At 35.5% G+C, this 16028-nt stretch overlaps 1 protein-coding gene across 8 annotated transcripts in view; it reads left to right on the top strand.

Moving 5' to 3' along the window:
- The window catches only part of IQSEC1 (IQ motif and Sec7 domain ArfGEF 1), a 333281-nt gene that overhangs the window by 57738 nt on the left and 259515 nt on the right, over positions 1–16028 (top strand). For 7 of the 8 annotated variants that reach the window (XM_081968709.1, XM_081968707.1, XM_081968706.1 and 4 more), the window contains exon 2: positions 846–875. The exons of the other annotated variant lie outside the window; for it this stretch is intronic. In XM_081968709.1, coding sequence (XP_081824835.1) covers positions 846–875 — 30 coding nt within the window. The remainder of the gene's footprint in view (positions 1–845; positions 876–16028) is intronic. 8 annotated transcript variants of the gene reach the window in all.

The raw sequence follows: 16028 nt of genomic DNA, 5'->3' as shown, positions 1-16028 counted from the left end.
TTGCTTACATAGCAGACTGTAATCTGCTTGAATTGGTATCAGCAGGACCATGGACAGCTATGAGTATCGGCAATTCGCTTCAGTGCTTGGAACTCAATTAAATCCTGCTGCTGGCTTAGCCTATGCAATAAAATGCTTTAAAGACATTAAATTATATCAGAAGATTTCTTAGGATGAATGGTATTTATATACTGTATGAAACATTACTAACATAAAAGGAAAAAGTACACTACTTTTTTCTAAAGTATTGCTTTGTGTATATTCATTTTTATACTTCTTGTATGTAGTCTGATATCCATGAAGGAAATAGTAATAATTAATTACATTCATTGACTCTCAATGTTTAATGAGCTTTTAAGAAACAGTGTCATTTTTAAGAAGTGAAGACTCATTAGACTATACCATGTATCTTTTTTTTTTTTTGTAGTATAAACTATTCATACTAAAAACTGGAAAAAGATATATACGTAGCTATTTATATACTCTATCTGGAATTATGCTTTTACTTACTGAGTTGGACAGCAGTATACAGTATTTAACATTCTGATGCTAAAGGAGTCTTGTTGAATATATATTGTTAAAACAAAACAAAATGAACAGAGTACGTTTAGATGTATTACTTCAATTGTACTCATCCCAATTTTAATTGTAATATTTGTTTTTAAAATGCATATACTTAAAGCTTATCACAATAAGCATCTATTTTAATTGTTCACTCTTACTACTGCAACTTTACTACTGTAAAAACAGTGATCTTTTGAGTGAAATATCATTGTTGTAAATTAGCATGTAATGAATCTGCTGCAAATTTTTAATAAGTATTAAATTATGTATTTATTTTGCAGGTCTGAAAGTGAAAATTCAAGAAGCATCAGGTATGATTCTCAGATTTCTTTCCTTTTTGGCTAAGATCAAGTGTTGGGGTTCTTCTGATATTGAACAATTGTGACAGTTACTTATTCTACTTAAGTTTTTCTTTCTTTCTTTTTTCTTTCTTTTCAGTAGAGACCATATGCAAAAGATTTGTATCTGTAAGCAAGGTTGAGATTAGAAACATATGTTGGAAAAGTGTTATTTTATTCTTTATTATTTGTTTATGCAATGTTTGAGGATACAACGGTCTTTTAAATACATTTCTGCATATTCATGATACAAATGCTTGAAGATTTGAATGCCTCATCAAAAATTGGAGATGATGCTTCTTTCATAAGTGAAATTAAACTTTACATTTTTAATATAACTTGTCAGAAGCTGAATATTCTGCACTTTATGAGTCACTTTTTCAATTTAGTAATTAGAAGATGACCCATCATTATTTTTGAATTATTTCTCCTTTAAGAGTCTTTTTGGTTTCTCTTGTGCATTATAAAAATTTCCTATGAGAATTTTCTAGAATGTTTAACAATCTGTCTTGAGGTAGGTGTGGCCTAACTTTATTTTATTATTATTTTGGAGACTTTCTACATTCTCTGCAAAAAAATGAGAAAACTCTGGTTTACATTGAACATTCTCAGCTCCAAAATATAGTTCAGATTTTATTGACTCTTCCTTGAAGCTGTTAAAGTCAACACTAGGATTTCATTTTGTTTCCAGTGCTTTTCAATATGGACTTGGAGTTGGTTTTAACAGGAGGCAGGTAATAATTCTTGAGTGTGTTCAGAAAGTACTGAGTGTGAAGGTAAATAATAAAAAGCAATTGAATCCAGAAATGCCAGAATTGCTTATTATAAGGCATTATAATTGCAGAAAGGTGGTATGTCTCCCTGTTTCTAATATGATTCCAGGAAAAGCAACAATTGTGTTTGGTGCACTTCTGGATGATTCAGGTTTTACAAATTGAGGCAATGACTAGGAACACCTTATATTCACTTTGCTTTACTGTTCTTTCCTAGAAAAAAAGATCTGTGATACACTTGCTTGGGACTTCAAGATCTGACTATTGCAGTTCTTTCTACATTGAGCATTGTATTTACTTCAGAAACCCATTAGCTGATATGGTGATTTGTAGAAGAACTCAGAAATAATAGTATCACATCTAAAGGCACTGAATTGCATTTATTACTACTTTGTTTCTTGGTGAAATGCCAGGGATTTTTGTCTGTGTTCATTTTGTTTTCTGTGTGTCATCGCTTCATTTTCTTGACAGCAATTTCAAAAGTGGTTTGCCATTGCCTTCTTCTTAGGGTTGAGAGAAAGTAACTGATCCAAACACACACAGCTGTGTTAGAGTGTAAAAGTCAGGGTCTCCCAGTGTCTAACCTGATGCCTTAACCCCTATTCTAAACTGTCTCTCAAAATGCAAGTTCTGATCATTATTATTCAAGCTGCATACAACTGGATGCAAGTTACTTCAGAGACTGTTTTCCTCTGTATGATCCATGATCCCACATAACTGAGTTTGTTTGAAAAAAATTGCCTACAGTTGCTTTGATGTCAACTGAGAATAACATATACCTTCTCTGTAGTTTTTCTGGATTTCTGAACTGTACTTTTTGCTGAATTGAGGAGCCTTTATGGAGTTTTGTTTTTAATTAAAATCAAAATCTGAAAGATAGACATTGTATAAAAGCACCTATTTTAAATAGGCTTTTAATTTGTTATTTTAATTTCAGCTTTAATACATCTGCATTTAATTTGGGGTATATAATAGAAACTATAATGAAACCCTAACCCTTGACAGAATAACGTTTTTAATAAAGTAAATACAAATTTTTCTCTATAGAGCATACATTTGCAACACCGAATGGTATGGGGGAAAAATTTATGATTTTGCACTGAAGAAAACCAATATTTTAAAGTGAATTGGCTGAGTGATTAAATGTATGCAGCTGTTTGGTCTTGTAGATTAACCATTGAAAATATTTGTAGAAAAGGCTGTTCCCTTAGGTTGCTTTCCAATGTGTAAATTTAGTGTAGAAGTTGACTCATATGGAGATAAACAAAGGACAATTCAGACCAATTAAGTTGGCAATTTTAATCATGTTATATTTCACCGAGCACCATAGGTGTTAACAAAAATGTCATTTATGCCCAACTAGGAATGCTCAATAAATGATATGTCATCTTAGTAGCAATAGCACTTAGCACTTAGACTTATGTACTGTTTCACAGTGCTTTACAGCCCTCTCTAAGCAGTTTCAGAGTCAGCATATTGCCCCCAACAATTTGGGTCGTTATTTTACCCACCTTGGAAGGATGGAAGGCTGAGTCAACCTTGAACCTGGTGAGATTCAAACTGCCAAATTGCAGTCAGCCACCAGTCAGCAGAAGTAGTCTGCAGTACTGCACTCATAACTACAACGACACCGTACAATTAAAATAATACATATTAAACATGTTTCTATGTCACTTCTTAACTGAAGTTTTTTTCCCCAGAAGTTCACTTGCATATTCCTAGTGCATTCTGGGAAGCAGATAAGAAGTAGAGTAATTGGAATTCATCTGATCACCTGAAGCCAGCTGCCTAACATTTGATTCAACAGATGATCAATTGCACTGTCTTAGTGTATTCTGGGAAAGAAAGAATTCTATTTGCTTTTCCCTCTTTTCTTTCTTAGTCCAGTGAATACAGAAGACATCCTGGCCAAAAATGGGGTTTTGACAGTTGCCTCCAACAGATGTGCCATGTTTTCTTTCTTCCCCGAGAACAAAGAAGGCTGTTAAATACCAAGCTTATGGAAGTCCTTAATATAAAGATTTATAACTGGAGGCTGGAATATTATATGTTCAGCTCACTTGTCAAGAGAAAGATGTGTGGATTCTAATGCTTTCCAAAAACAGAAGGTCAATGATGTTTACAACTTCTAAGGATGAGAAAGAAGGGGGCTTGCAAAAAGACACTACATCAACATTACTCTACATCTTGGCAGCCACTTCTTATATCTAGACTTTGAAAACTTGTTGACATAAAATACTTATTTTTTTAAATCCAGACTTTAAAGAAGCTTCTAGAAACATGAGTGAGCTACAGAAGACTCTTACAGTTGAGGCTCTGCCAACTGATCAATGTAGATCCATCACCAATCACCCAGAGAAAGAAGTTCATAAGTTATGCCCTCTTGAGAAGTACAGTACTTCCCATTTGTCATCTAGGTATTACATCTCAGCATGTGTATTATCTCTCAGGTGCCTGACTCTAAGATGTGATGGAAAGTCTGACAAGACTCATCCATGTGGACAAACCCATGTTGGTTTTCATCAAATAATTCTCATTACAGTTCAGCAAAAGAAAGAACCATGCATCATGTTAATTCCTGCTTACAACAGAGGTTTCAGTACTTCAGTAAGTGTATGAACTTCCAGGAGGAAGGGCTGCTTTGCAGAAATGGAATTTATCTCAGTAAGGAGAGAAAATAGATTTGTAGCTGTGGCTGATTAATCTGAACAGCAGGCCTATTCAGCAAAGTGGAAGTGCTTTGGAAATTACTAGTTCACCAATGATGGAGTGGATATGGGCATAAAGAAAAAGGGAAAGAGGACCCAAGGAATCTAATTCACTGTCTTAAATATCTCTATTTTAATATATGAGGTATAGGTAACAAGCGAAATGTGCTGCAGTCATGAGGAATTAAAGTAAGTGTGATATAATCATGGTTACGGAAACAAGATAGGATTAATTCCAATAGTTGAACATTGGTCTTAATGTAAGGTAACTTGCCAGTGAATTAGGGAAAACAATGTTCCTTCCTCTTTGTAGTCTCCTATGTCCAATGTACAATCTGCAGGGGCAGGAAGAATCACCAGTATTGTTCACTCCTATTCCATTAGTGGATGTCTTGGTTGATGTAATAAAAAATCAATCATGGGGCAATTTCGCTAACGATATACTATTAGCTGTATTTCAACTTAATCTAGCTGTCAAGGATGTTATTGTAAATATGAAATGAGGCATGAGAGATTGTAGGAAAGTTAGTTGAAAGATTACCTCAGAAATATTAAGTCACACTAGAAGTTGAGCAACTTTAGAAAATGTTCAAAGAAACCATGACTTACCCAACTAAATAAGGCTGGAAAAATCCTATTAGAGTTTCCAAAAGTCACTATTTGTCTCAGATTAGAACAATTTTTTTTCTATTTCTTAACTGTAATTTGATTTATTCATAAACCAGAATGCAATCTAGAATAGTTTTCCATTCCAATCTGATTTCAAGCTGCTGACATCTCCAGACAAAGCTATATCTAGGCTATAGATACAGATGTTCTGCAAATCAAATAAAATCTCTACAAATCAAATCAAATCTCTACAAATCAAATACTTTGATTAGATTTTGATTATAGTTCAGAATTTCTACAAGGTTCAGATATAACATTGTTCTGGAACATGTTGGTATAAGTAGTACTCGCATACCAAAACTTATTTATTAGAAGAAGAAATTATCATTGTTTCTGTAGCCATTTTATTATTTTCTCTATCTCTAACCTGGACAACATTTTGATATACTATATTGACTTCAATTTCTTCAATTTTCCAAACAAAATGCTTTCCTTAAGGCTTCTGCGATACATCTCTATCACCTCAAAGGACATAAAATTGTTCTATGTTGCAGGAATCTTTTAAAAAATACTTAGTGGAAAATTTAACATTAATAAGAATCAGAATATTAATAGCATGATAAATATGTTTGTGGTTAATGAAGACATGAATATATCCCATCTCAAAAATAAAATTGAGTGGAATAATGAAAGAACAGTATTCTTGTGCATCCTTTGATGTCTTAATTACTAATAGTTTAAATGAGTAAATAGCTTGAAAGTAGTACGAGGTCAATATTAATTCATATTTTAAGCTTACAGTATATTTTAGTTATAATTAAATATTTTTATATTACATTTCTATAAATAATAGGCATTTTTGGTATGTTAAAGATTATTTGCTTTATACTTATTTAATTTCCTATGCAAGTTAAATGCAATTTTGTTTCAATGTTTGCATCTCACAGTTATTTAATAGTTTTAATTTTGTAATAGAATTACTTTGCCTGCAATAACTGTTTTTCTCACTGCAGTTAATAAAATCTTGCAATTTTACTACAGACATTTAATAAGTGTGAAATTTAATAGTCTGATGCTTGTTAAAGGCAAAGACCATGCTGCAGTTTCTGAACAGAGGCAAAACAATGCTGGTTGCAGGCCTTGGTACTGAGCTGGGTTAACTTGTCATGAACTCTACTAAAGAAAGTCAGAAATATCCTGAATCAACACAGCGTAAAAAAGAAATGCCAAGAATGTAAGAATTATATTTCAATTGTATTAGCATAAGAATTGAGAATACTCTGTTTTAATAAAAGGATTAGAAGGAGGAGGAGCACACAACAGAACTATAATGAGTCTTTTATGACTCAGTTCTTGGGGAGGAGATATGAAACACTCCAGATTTTTAAAAGAAGGAACCAGAAAGCAGAATTCATTCACTTGCTTTTCTTTTCTCTTTTTGTTCTTCGTGCTGATTCTGGGAATTGGATGTAATGGGTTTTGTCGGTTAAGGCATGTGAACTTAGCAGAGCGCAGTCAGGCTTCTCAAAATTTCACTGGTCATCTTTTTTAGTTTTAGGATAAGTAATTATAGGTGGAGTTAGACTGCTAACTATGGAATTAGTTGCTTTATGGAATTAGGAGATGGACCAAAGTGTTCATGGTCAGTTTGGTAGATGGAACTGTAGCATAAGTAGTCCTTTTTTAACAACTGCAATTGACTCGCGAATTTCCATTACTAAGCAAGAGAGTCATAAAGTGAAATGTCACACCACCGTTCTCCTTGGAGACAGCATTTTTTGGCACTTCTGGTTGCCAACATGAAGTGGATCTCACATCATTGTCAAGTACAGTGTCATGTGGTCGTCATTTGTGGCCTCCTACCAGCTTTCCCGTTCGCTTTGCTTGTTGGAAGCCAGCAGTAAAGGTGGCAAATGGTGATTATATGACCCTGGTCAGAACTTTGACAACTGGTCCTAAGTACCGGGTCACTCAGCACTGTTGCTAAGTTCAAATGGTTGCTGAATAAATGGTTGAGTACCACCTGTAATTAAATGATGACCAATTAAGACATATGGCATGGTTTCTGTTAAGACTACTGCAGGGGTGTCCAAACTTGGGAACTTTTAAGACTTGTGGACTTCAACTCCCAGAATTCCCCAGCCAGCCATGCTGGCTGGGGAATTCTGGAAGTTGAAGTCCACAAGTCTTAAAGTTTCCAAGTTTGGACACCCCTGGACTACTGAGTACTATTGTCAGTTGGTAGAACGGAATACACAGAAATAATGTTAAGATTGCTTGTTTCATTAATTTTTTGAGGAATTCTAGAGGAAAACATTTACCATGGTCCCCCATATTTTATGAGTTTGATTCTCTCATTTGCCCCTTTCTGAAGTGATAATCTCTACTTTGTGTTTCCATCCTAATAATTAGACTTGGGTATAAAAATTAAATAAACAAATAAATGCTTGACTGAAATCATATTATAGAGAAGAATTAAAGTATGAGCTAGGGAGACAATGTCACTGAAATAGTTGCCTAAAACTGAATGTCCTCAAATTGTCTTATATGATTGTACTTTATACATATCAAACTGTGTAATTGTTTGTCATTGTTTTATTTTTCTATTAATTGTAATATAACTGTATTGCTTTTACCAAAATATCAACAATGCTATTGATTTAAAATTACTTCCTAAGCAAAGCTAATAAAAAGTAACTTATATTGCAGCAAATTCTATCAAATAGATTTTCCTGTTTTTTTAAGGAAAATTAGATATGTGATTCCTTCTATTCTTAACATACATAGTAAAATAACAAATAATGGAAATACCCAAACTTCTTATCTTAATATAAGTAAGCATTTAACCATTTTTGTTCATTTACCTCATAGATTAACTATTTGCATTCATTTAGGAATACACCTTTCTACTGCTAGAGAATGTACTCTTAGTTATGTGAAATGAAGAGTGTTAAGTAATTAAGCTCCCCGTTAGAAGAGCGAGTATGCAGAGAAGCGTAATGAGAGTGATATGGAATAACATGGACAAACCAGCATACAGAGACACTGAATAGTATAAAAATATAGTAGTTTACTATGTAGAAATATACATCCCTAACAAAGAGCATCCTACAGCAAATATCAAGTATTTTTAAATATTACTTTTTAAACAAAAGACTTACAAAAGATTTATGTGTTACAAGATAACACATGCAAACAAATATTTAATACATAGCACATAAGTGCATTAAATATTAATTAATACTTATTAATGATCCTTTGAGGGAAATGATCCTTAGGCAATTTTTTCTTGCTAATATTATACATGACTATATTCTTAAAGTATGTCCATCCAAAATGTTAATAAGCTAATGACAGAAACACATGCTTTGATTAAGAACCAACAATTCTTGCACCTTGAGATAAATTGTTTATTTGGAAGTTGAATTATACTTTGTTATATGTCATATGTACAAAATTTAAATTTTAAAACATTGAATACAGTGAGTTAGTCCCTTTTTAGTTTAAAATAGAAGGTTTGAATTTAAGCATAAAGTCTGCAATATAAAATATAAGACTGATTTTAACATTTCTCTGCTTGCCTTTCTGGATAGTATCAAAAGGAGATATTGTCAGAAGTCACACCAGACATTAGAAATTTCAGCGCTTCAGAGCCTTATTCACCCACCCCCACCCCCATATTCAGAAACTGATTGCCAGAGAATGTTACAAACATTAGTGAAGTCATTGCTTTCTTGAAGATACAGGTAGACCTTTTTTATTGATTTCAAGGGTCACTAAGCAACATGATAAGCAAACCCCATGATTGAAAGCCTCTGTTACCTTGCAGGGGAGGGGGAGAACATTATTTAAAGAAAGTATCTCTTTCTGACCTGCTTTGCTGCTCATGACATCCCTAAAAAGTCATAACCACAAGTTAACAAGCTGACAAGCTTTGTGACCTTAATTAGCTTATTGGATTCTTCTTCTTCTGGCCCCCTTGCAGCTGTGGCCTGAAAGTGACCAGACACTAATAATTTACATATTTTTGTTGTTGTAAATGTGCACATTGGTCATAAAATGATATCTATCTCTCTGTCCGTCCGTCCGTCCATCCATCCCGTCTGTCTGTCTGTCTGTCTGTCCGTCCGTCCGTCCATCCATCCATCATCTATCTATCTATCTATCTATCTATCTATCTATCTATCTATCTATCTATCTATCTATCTATTCTTTTTCTTCTGGCCATATCCTCTTTTAACTTCCATATTTGAAGTTCCAAAAACATACACTAAACAAATAAATTAAATGAATGAATATGTCAAAATGAGCAGGAGCATATGTTTACATGTAAATTTTTACTGTGATCTATGATTATAAAGAGCTTTCAGATTATTATCTGTACACAAATAGTACATTTTATGTAATAGTACATTAGGACTTGCATCTCTGGTGATTTTGAAAAAAGTTAGAATTATTTCATTTTTTAGAGCTAGATTAATCAAAATCTAAATGATGTATAAATTATTTTCATTTGCTCTTGGTTTCCCATCCTTGACTCCTCTCCATATTATTGCTACAACATTGGTAGTATTTGTTTAAACAATAGAAATGTAAATTGTAGCATAATATATGGATTAAGTTGAGTCTAAATTACCTTACAGAAATTTTTTTCCTACTCTGTAACTTTTAAGAGCTACTGCAGTGCTGCTTAAATCTTGACCAAGCAGTGGTTGATAGCTATGATTGTAATTTAGTGACCGAAGAAGACTTCTGGTGGCTGGTATGGTTCTGGTGGTGTTCTGGTGTTATTCTGGAGAAGTGTTTGCAATGGGAACTGGAATGGCCATTGATGGATGGATATTACTCCACTTTCCTCTTTAACAAGAGTCCAGGGAAAGCACTGAATGAAGTATGCACTTTCATAGCATAGCATAAAGTCTAAGCTGGAATGGAAAAAACAGGGAGTATAACAACTTTCCAAAAAATACTAAGGCTCTTTACATTCCTCTTGAGAATTGACAAGGAAACTGTTGAAACAGTAATTTGGTATATCTTTATAAATAAACCTTCTAGAGTAATGAGGATGTCAGACTCTTAATACATTATAAAAGAAAGCACATTCATTCAGCCCTCAGGATGCCAAAGCAGCTTTGTCTTTTTCCTTCATTAACTGTCCACTAGCAGCATATCTAGCAATTTCCTATCCCATACTTCATATTTTCTTTTAAAGAAAAGAATGTCTGAATGATTTGGCAACTTCTCAGGATTATATATTGCATTGTTATTTGTAAATGTGGATAATATGCACCTGGGAGAAGAATGAAGAAACTGCTTGTTAATGTGATCAAAAGGCATGCAGTACCTGTTATAATGAATATATTTTAAAAATTAAAATGTGTATCCTAATCAGCATCCCAGAATGCATCCTTCTCATCTAGAAGGAGAATAATTAGGAGTGCTGATAATAAACAACTCTGCTGTTCGTTTGAAGTTTTCCACATGTTACTGAGAGTTGACAATAAATGCTTCAAAGCTTTATATTTGCATAAAAAAATGTTTCTTGTGGATGGTGGATTACATGATAAGGCAATTATTTGAGGCCAAATAACATATTACCAGAGGAAATCCTTCTTACTCTGGAACAGAGAATAGTTTCAATAATATCTGCAAAGTTTTTTTTTGTAATGTGGCTTCCCTTGTTGTGAATGGTATTCTCACTCCTTGATCTAGGAACAAAGTTCTGATTTGAACTGTTCAGAATATGGTGTACAGACTAATTATGCTATCCCCAGCTGCAAACTTGGCTTTTTGAAATTCAAGATGGATTGTGCAGATGGATAACATTTTTCCTATTTACAACTAGGGTGAGAATACAGAGACAGAATATTATGTGTGTGTGTGCAATGTCCATCTGGATCCATGCTTCTCTGAGAGAAGAATCAGCTAAAATAATAATAAGTTATGTAATTAAAAGAAACATAACAGGAACTTTTACTCTAGCTTTCCTAATCAGTATCCAAAATAAAGCATTCATTTGATCTAAAGAATAAAGCCACAGAAAAGTGACATTGCTCAGACTCCATTGATTTCTTCATAAACAGGTAGGCTGGAGGCTAGATAGGTTTTCTGAAGAAGAAGAAGAAAAATGTCTCAATTAAGAGTTATCTGCTGTTTCTCTCCTGGATCATGTTCAACTGTTTATCAGCAGAGCTCAACTCAAACTACACATCCTGTATTGAATGATGAACAGAATCAAAGTGGAAATTACAGCCTGAAAGATGCCTTTATATTTTTATATAAGACACTACGTAGATAGATAGATACAGTAGGTGTGCTAGGTAACATAGAAATGGGCCTCCTAAGAACCATGTTAATTTGTAACAGATGAGACATCAACTTCAACCTAATATAGGTTGGTGTCTAAAGGTTGAACCCAACACATTAAAATGTGTCATTAAGAAATTGAATTTAATATTTTTGGTGCAAGGGTGATAAAATATTTTCAGAAAAATTAAAGCAGTTATAGAAATTACAAATGCAGAAAGGAATGCAAATCTAATGTTGGGGTATATTTAACAGCTATAGTAAGATTTAAATAATGGACATTCGGGTCAGCAGTTATTTGTCTTCCATTACATATGGAAACACCATAATTTATGTTGAAGTGTCAGTGCATTTCCAAACATCTTCATGATGTATTGCTTGATATTTGCAGTGGGGGGGAAACCTATTGCAACAATGCGATTTGGATTCTGTAAAGGAAGATACCTATGGAGATTTTTGGTCATCCAGGCTATGGTTGTCCCAAAGTGCTTTTTCACGAGACAACTAAGCTTTCTTGTTTTTCTTTGCCGACTTTCGCTTCTCATCCAAGAAGCTTCTTCAACTCAGATCTCTGAGCTGAAGAAGCTTCTTGGATGAAAAGCGAAATGTCTTCAAACAAAAACATGAAAGTCTAGTTGCCTCTTGAAAAAGCACCCTATGGACAAAAGAAGATATCATTTCAGTGCAGCTCAGATTTAACACTTTTGATCCTAGCAAATGAGGCATATAACAACATTGCAAGGCCTTTCCTTAAGTGGTTTCTTAACAATCTAATACATCTTATCCCTCCAGATATATTGTATCATTTTGGGAGTGAGTTGAGTATAGAAACCTGATTATTGAACATTCCTTGGTATGATTTTTTTTTCTAACAATCATGTCATGTGTTTCAGAATTTCATTGCTTTATTTCACATTTCTTAATTATGTAAATAACTTGGAAAAATGGGAATTCCTTAGTCATCTTCTCATATTGCTTAGGAATATCTAGAGAAGTTTTATATCTGACAGTCTTTCTGGTATTAGTGACGAGTTAAGGCACCTTAAATCAAAAGCTTGCATCAGATTTCTAATGAGCCCTTCACTTGCAACATCTGATATTTCCAACAATATGCCTAATAACTGGCTTTTTATGTGTAGTGATGAGGAGAGTCACAGCTGTTGTAATATTATTTTTAAAAAATCAGGGTAGTTTTTGCTAACACTGGAGAAGCCATTGCCATATCAAGCAGTCACACTGTGGAATCACTGTGTCTTAAACAATAATGTTTCTGCTCCCTGTCATTCTTTTCATGTGCCCTGTTCTCAGGTTACAGCTTTGAAGATAACTCCACCAAAGTGTTGTTGTTGTTGTTGTTGTTGTTAGAGATGAGGTGTCATGAAGTAAGATGAGACTATGAGACACACCCAATGATAAATGGGAATGGTTAACTTATTTTTGCAAAAATCTATTAGATCTACTGAAGTCAAATAACATATTAAAATTGACTTTCTGAAATTAATTGCGAAATACAATAAATGTTTTGGATTGATATGCAGTTAATGGTTTTTCCTATATTCCTATACTCTGTCTTTAGGCACCGTTTTGCGGTGGTTCGGCTCCTACCTCTCCGACCGGAAGCAATGTGTGTTGACAGGGGGGCAGAGGTCGTCCCTGAGGCCACTCACTTGTGGGGTGCCACAGGGGTCGGTCCTCTCGCCTCTCCTGTTCAACGCATATGTGAAGCCGCTGGGTGAGATCATCCGTGGTTTTGGGGTTGAGTACCATCTTTACGCTGATGATACTCAGCTGTATATTTCAACCCCAAACCACCCCAACGAGGCTGTCGAAGTGATGTCCCGGTGTTTGGAAGCCGTCGGGGTCTGGATGGGGGACAACAGACTCAAACTCAACCCCTCCAAGACCGAGTGGCTGTGGTTACCGGCACCTCGGTTCAGCCAGCTGACTCCATCGCTGGCCATAGGGGGCGAACAATTGTCCCCTGTGGAGCGGGCGCGCAATTTGGGCGTCCTCCTTGATGCCCGGCTGTCAATGGAGGACCATGTGGCAGCCGTGGCAAGGGGGGCGTTCCACCAGGTTCGCCTGGTGCGCCAATTGCGCCCCCTACTGGACCGGAGTGCCCTGCGCACGGTCACTCATGCGCTGGTGACGTCTCGCCTGGACTACTGCAATGCCCTCTACATGGGGCTTCCCTTGGGACGCATCCGGAGACTGCAGCTAGTTCAGAACGCAGCCGCGCGGGTTATTATGGGAAGTACACGTTACTCCCACGTAACACCTCTCCTGCGCGAGCTGCACTGGCTACCTGTGGCCTTTCGGGTGCGTTTCAAGGTATTGATCACCATCTTTAAAGCGCTCCATGGCAGAGGACCTAGTTATCTGCAGGATCGCATCCTACCACACACGTCCCTGCGACCTATCCGCTCACACAGGGAGGGGCTCCTCCTGGTGCCGTCTGCTAGGCAATGCCAGCGGGCGACACCTAGGAGTAGATCCTTCTCTGTGATGGGCCCAACCCTCTGGAATGACCTCCCCCCAGACATTCGAACTACCACCGACCTCCGTTCCTTCCGGCAAAAGTTAAAGACTCACCTATTTCAATCAGCTGGCCTGGCACTTTCTTAGTTTTACCTCCCAGGGATTTATTTTATTTTAGGGTTTGGGGTTTTTAATTGTGATGTTTTTAGGATTAGAATTATTTATTTCTTAGTACAGCCTATCTCCCCCTCCAAATGTATCTTAAATGTAGCTTAAATGTATTTAATTATTATGACTGGTTTTATTGTATTGACTGTACACCGCCCCGAGTCCCTTTTTGGGAGAGGGGCGGTCTAAAAATCTAATAAATAAATAAATAAATAAATAAATAAATAAATAAATAAATAAATAAAAAATAGTGTGGTGCTGTTTTGGGACAGGTGAAAAAAGATCTCGGTTCTAGTTCTTCCTTAGACACAGAAGCTGATTGGGTGAATTTCAGCCAGTAACTTTCATAATGCTAGACCAGGAACTCCATAAATGTCAGATTACAGTAGATCAATGTGGTAGAACACAATTCATAACCTTTAAAGAAGAAGCCTTTACCTGAGGTGTCCTTATATGGATTGACATTTAGCTATTTTTCTCTTGTCCCTTTCCATTTCTTTGGGAAGCTCTGGAAAGATGAATTTGAGTCCACATATCCCATTCTAACCATATTCTTGATTCTTGGTAATAACACAAGTATCAGGCTTGGGATGAAATGACAGAATTAAATAAGATCTGTTTAATGCAGGTTTAACACTATATCTTAGTTAAGCAAGAAAGACATAATTTCACCAACATAGGGAAGAAGTATGGTGGCTCATATGGTTAAGATGCTGGGTTGACAATTTGCAAACATGCCTGAGTGCTGTTGTGTGACAGGGTGAGCTCTTGTCATTCGCTCCAACTCTTGCTGACTTAGCAGTTCAAAAGCGTTTAGTGTTAAATGCGAGTAGATAAATAGGTGTGACTTCAGTGGTCTTATTAATGGGGACATGAAAGGAACCCCCAGGCAATGATGCTGTCACCAGATGATCCTTGCACCACAGAAGTGCTTTGTTGCTCCCGACACAGGAGTATAGTATAGGGAACCATAGAGTGCTTTGCTGATGTTAATACATGAATAAATTCCATTCTTCCCCTCCCCTCCCAGTGAATGAACACATGCAATTTTTTATGTTTTGTATGAAGCATCCAACCATATAAATGCTTCATCCAAAACTTAAAATATAGAAACATAAAGTAACAAATTGCCCTGAATTATCTGGGGAATATTCAAGGCTTTTATTTTTTTACAGGAGTGCTGTTTTACCTGTTGTTCAGTTAATTTGATTAACATATTTGTTCCCAAAATTTTTGAAAAGGTAATTAGAAATATGCGTAGCTTACAAATGGCCCTGCAACCAGTTTGCCTCAAAAGAATAATAAACAAGAATCACACTGAAGTATTTATGTTGTGCGCAAAATGGATTTATGTTCTGCAAAAAAGGGCCCTAAGGGCTTGACTTTTAAATTAATAGTGATATGATTCATTCTCTGTTGCTAAATATAAATGTGCAGAGAACATGGGAGTATTAACTGCTTGGCATGTATATAAAGTTAACAATTTTTAGACTACTCTGCTTTCTATGCAGTTATCTTCTATCCAGTTAAAAAGGAAAGGTATGATAAATTCTAAGCAATTATGTTTATATACCATTCACTTCTCCTTCCCAGGGCACCCAAGTGGATTTAATTGGTTCTAATACAAAGTAAGTGTCCATATAACGCCATTTGTATTCATGTAAATAAGAACTATGTAAAAAAATACTTGAGCATAGAGCATATTTTCTGTAGAAGTCATGGAGAAACAGAACTAGACCAAGATAGTTCTTAGCGAATTAGTTAAAATTTCATTGAATGGGAATAAATTATTTTCCTGAGTACTGCTTGGAGAGTCCAAGCAATGGGCTAAATTAGTCCGGTTGCCCTGGGACTGAAGAATCTTTTTTCTTGACCACGCCTCCTGGTGCCATGTGACACCAGATTTTTTCCCTCAGTCTGAAGCCAAGTCAGGGACTAATTCAGTGAGTTCCAGTTTTAACTTTAATCCAAGGATTGGACTCTCCTTTTTTTCTCTTTCTTAGGTTTTCCCTTGCTGTTAAGCTTCTGTTTTAGTTGTTTTTGCTTTGAGCATTTTGTTCCCTTTCTACAGCGTCTACGACTGC

The sequence above is a fragment of the Natrix helvetica genome (assembly GCF_964273705.1).
Source record: "Natrix helvetica genome assembly, chromosome: 1".
Classification (NCBI taxonomy): domain Eukaryota; kingdom Metazoa; phylum Chordata; class Lepidosauria; order Squamata; family Natricidae; genus Natrix; species Natrix helvetica.
The sequence above is the reverse complement of the archived record's forward strand: the minus strand, read 5'-3'. Positions and strand labels throughout refer to the sequence as shown.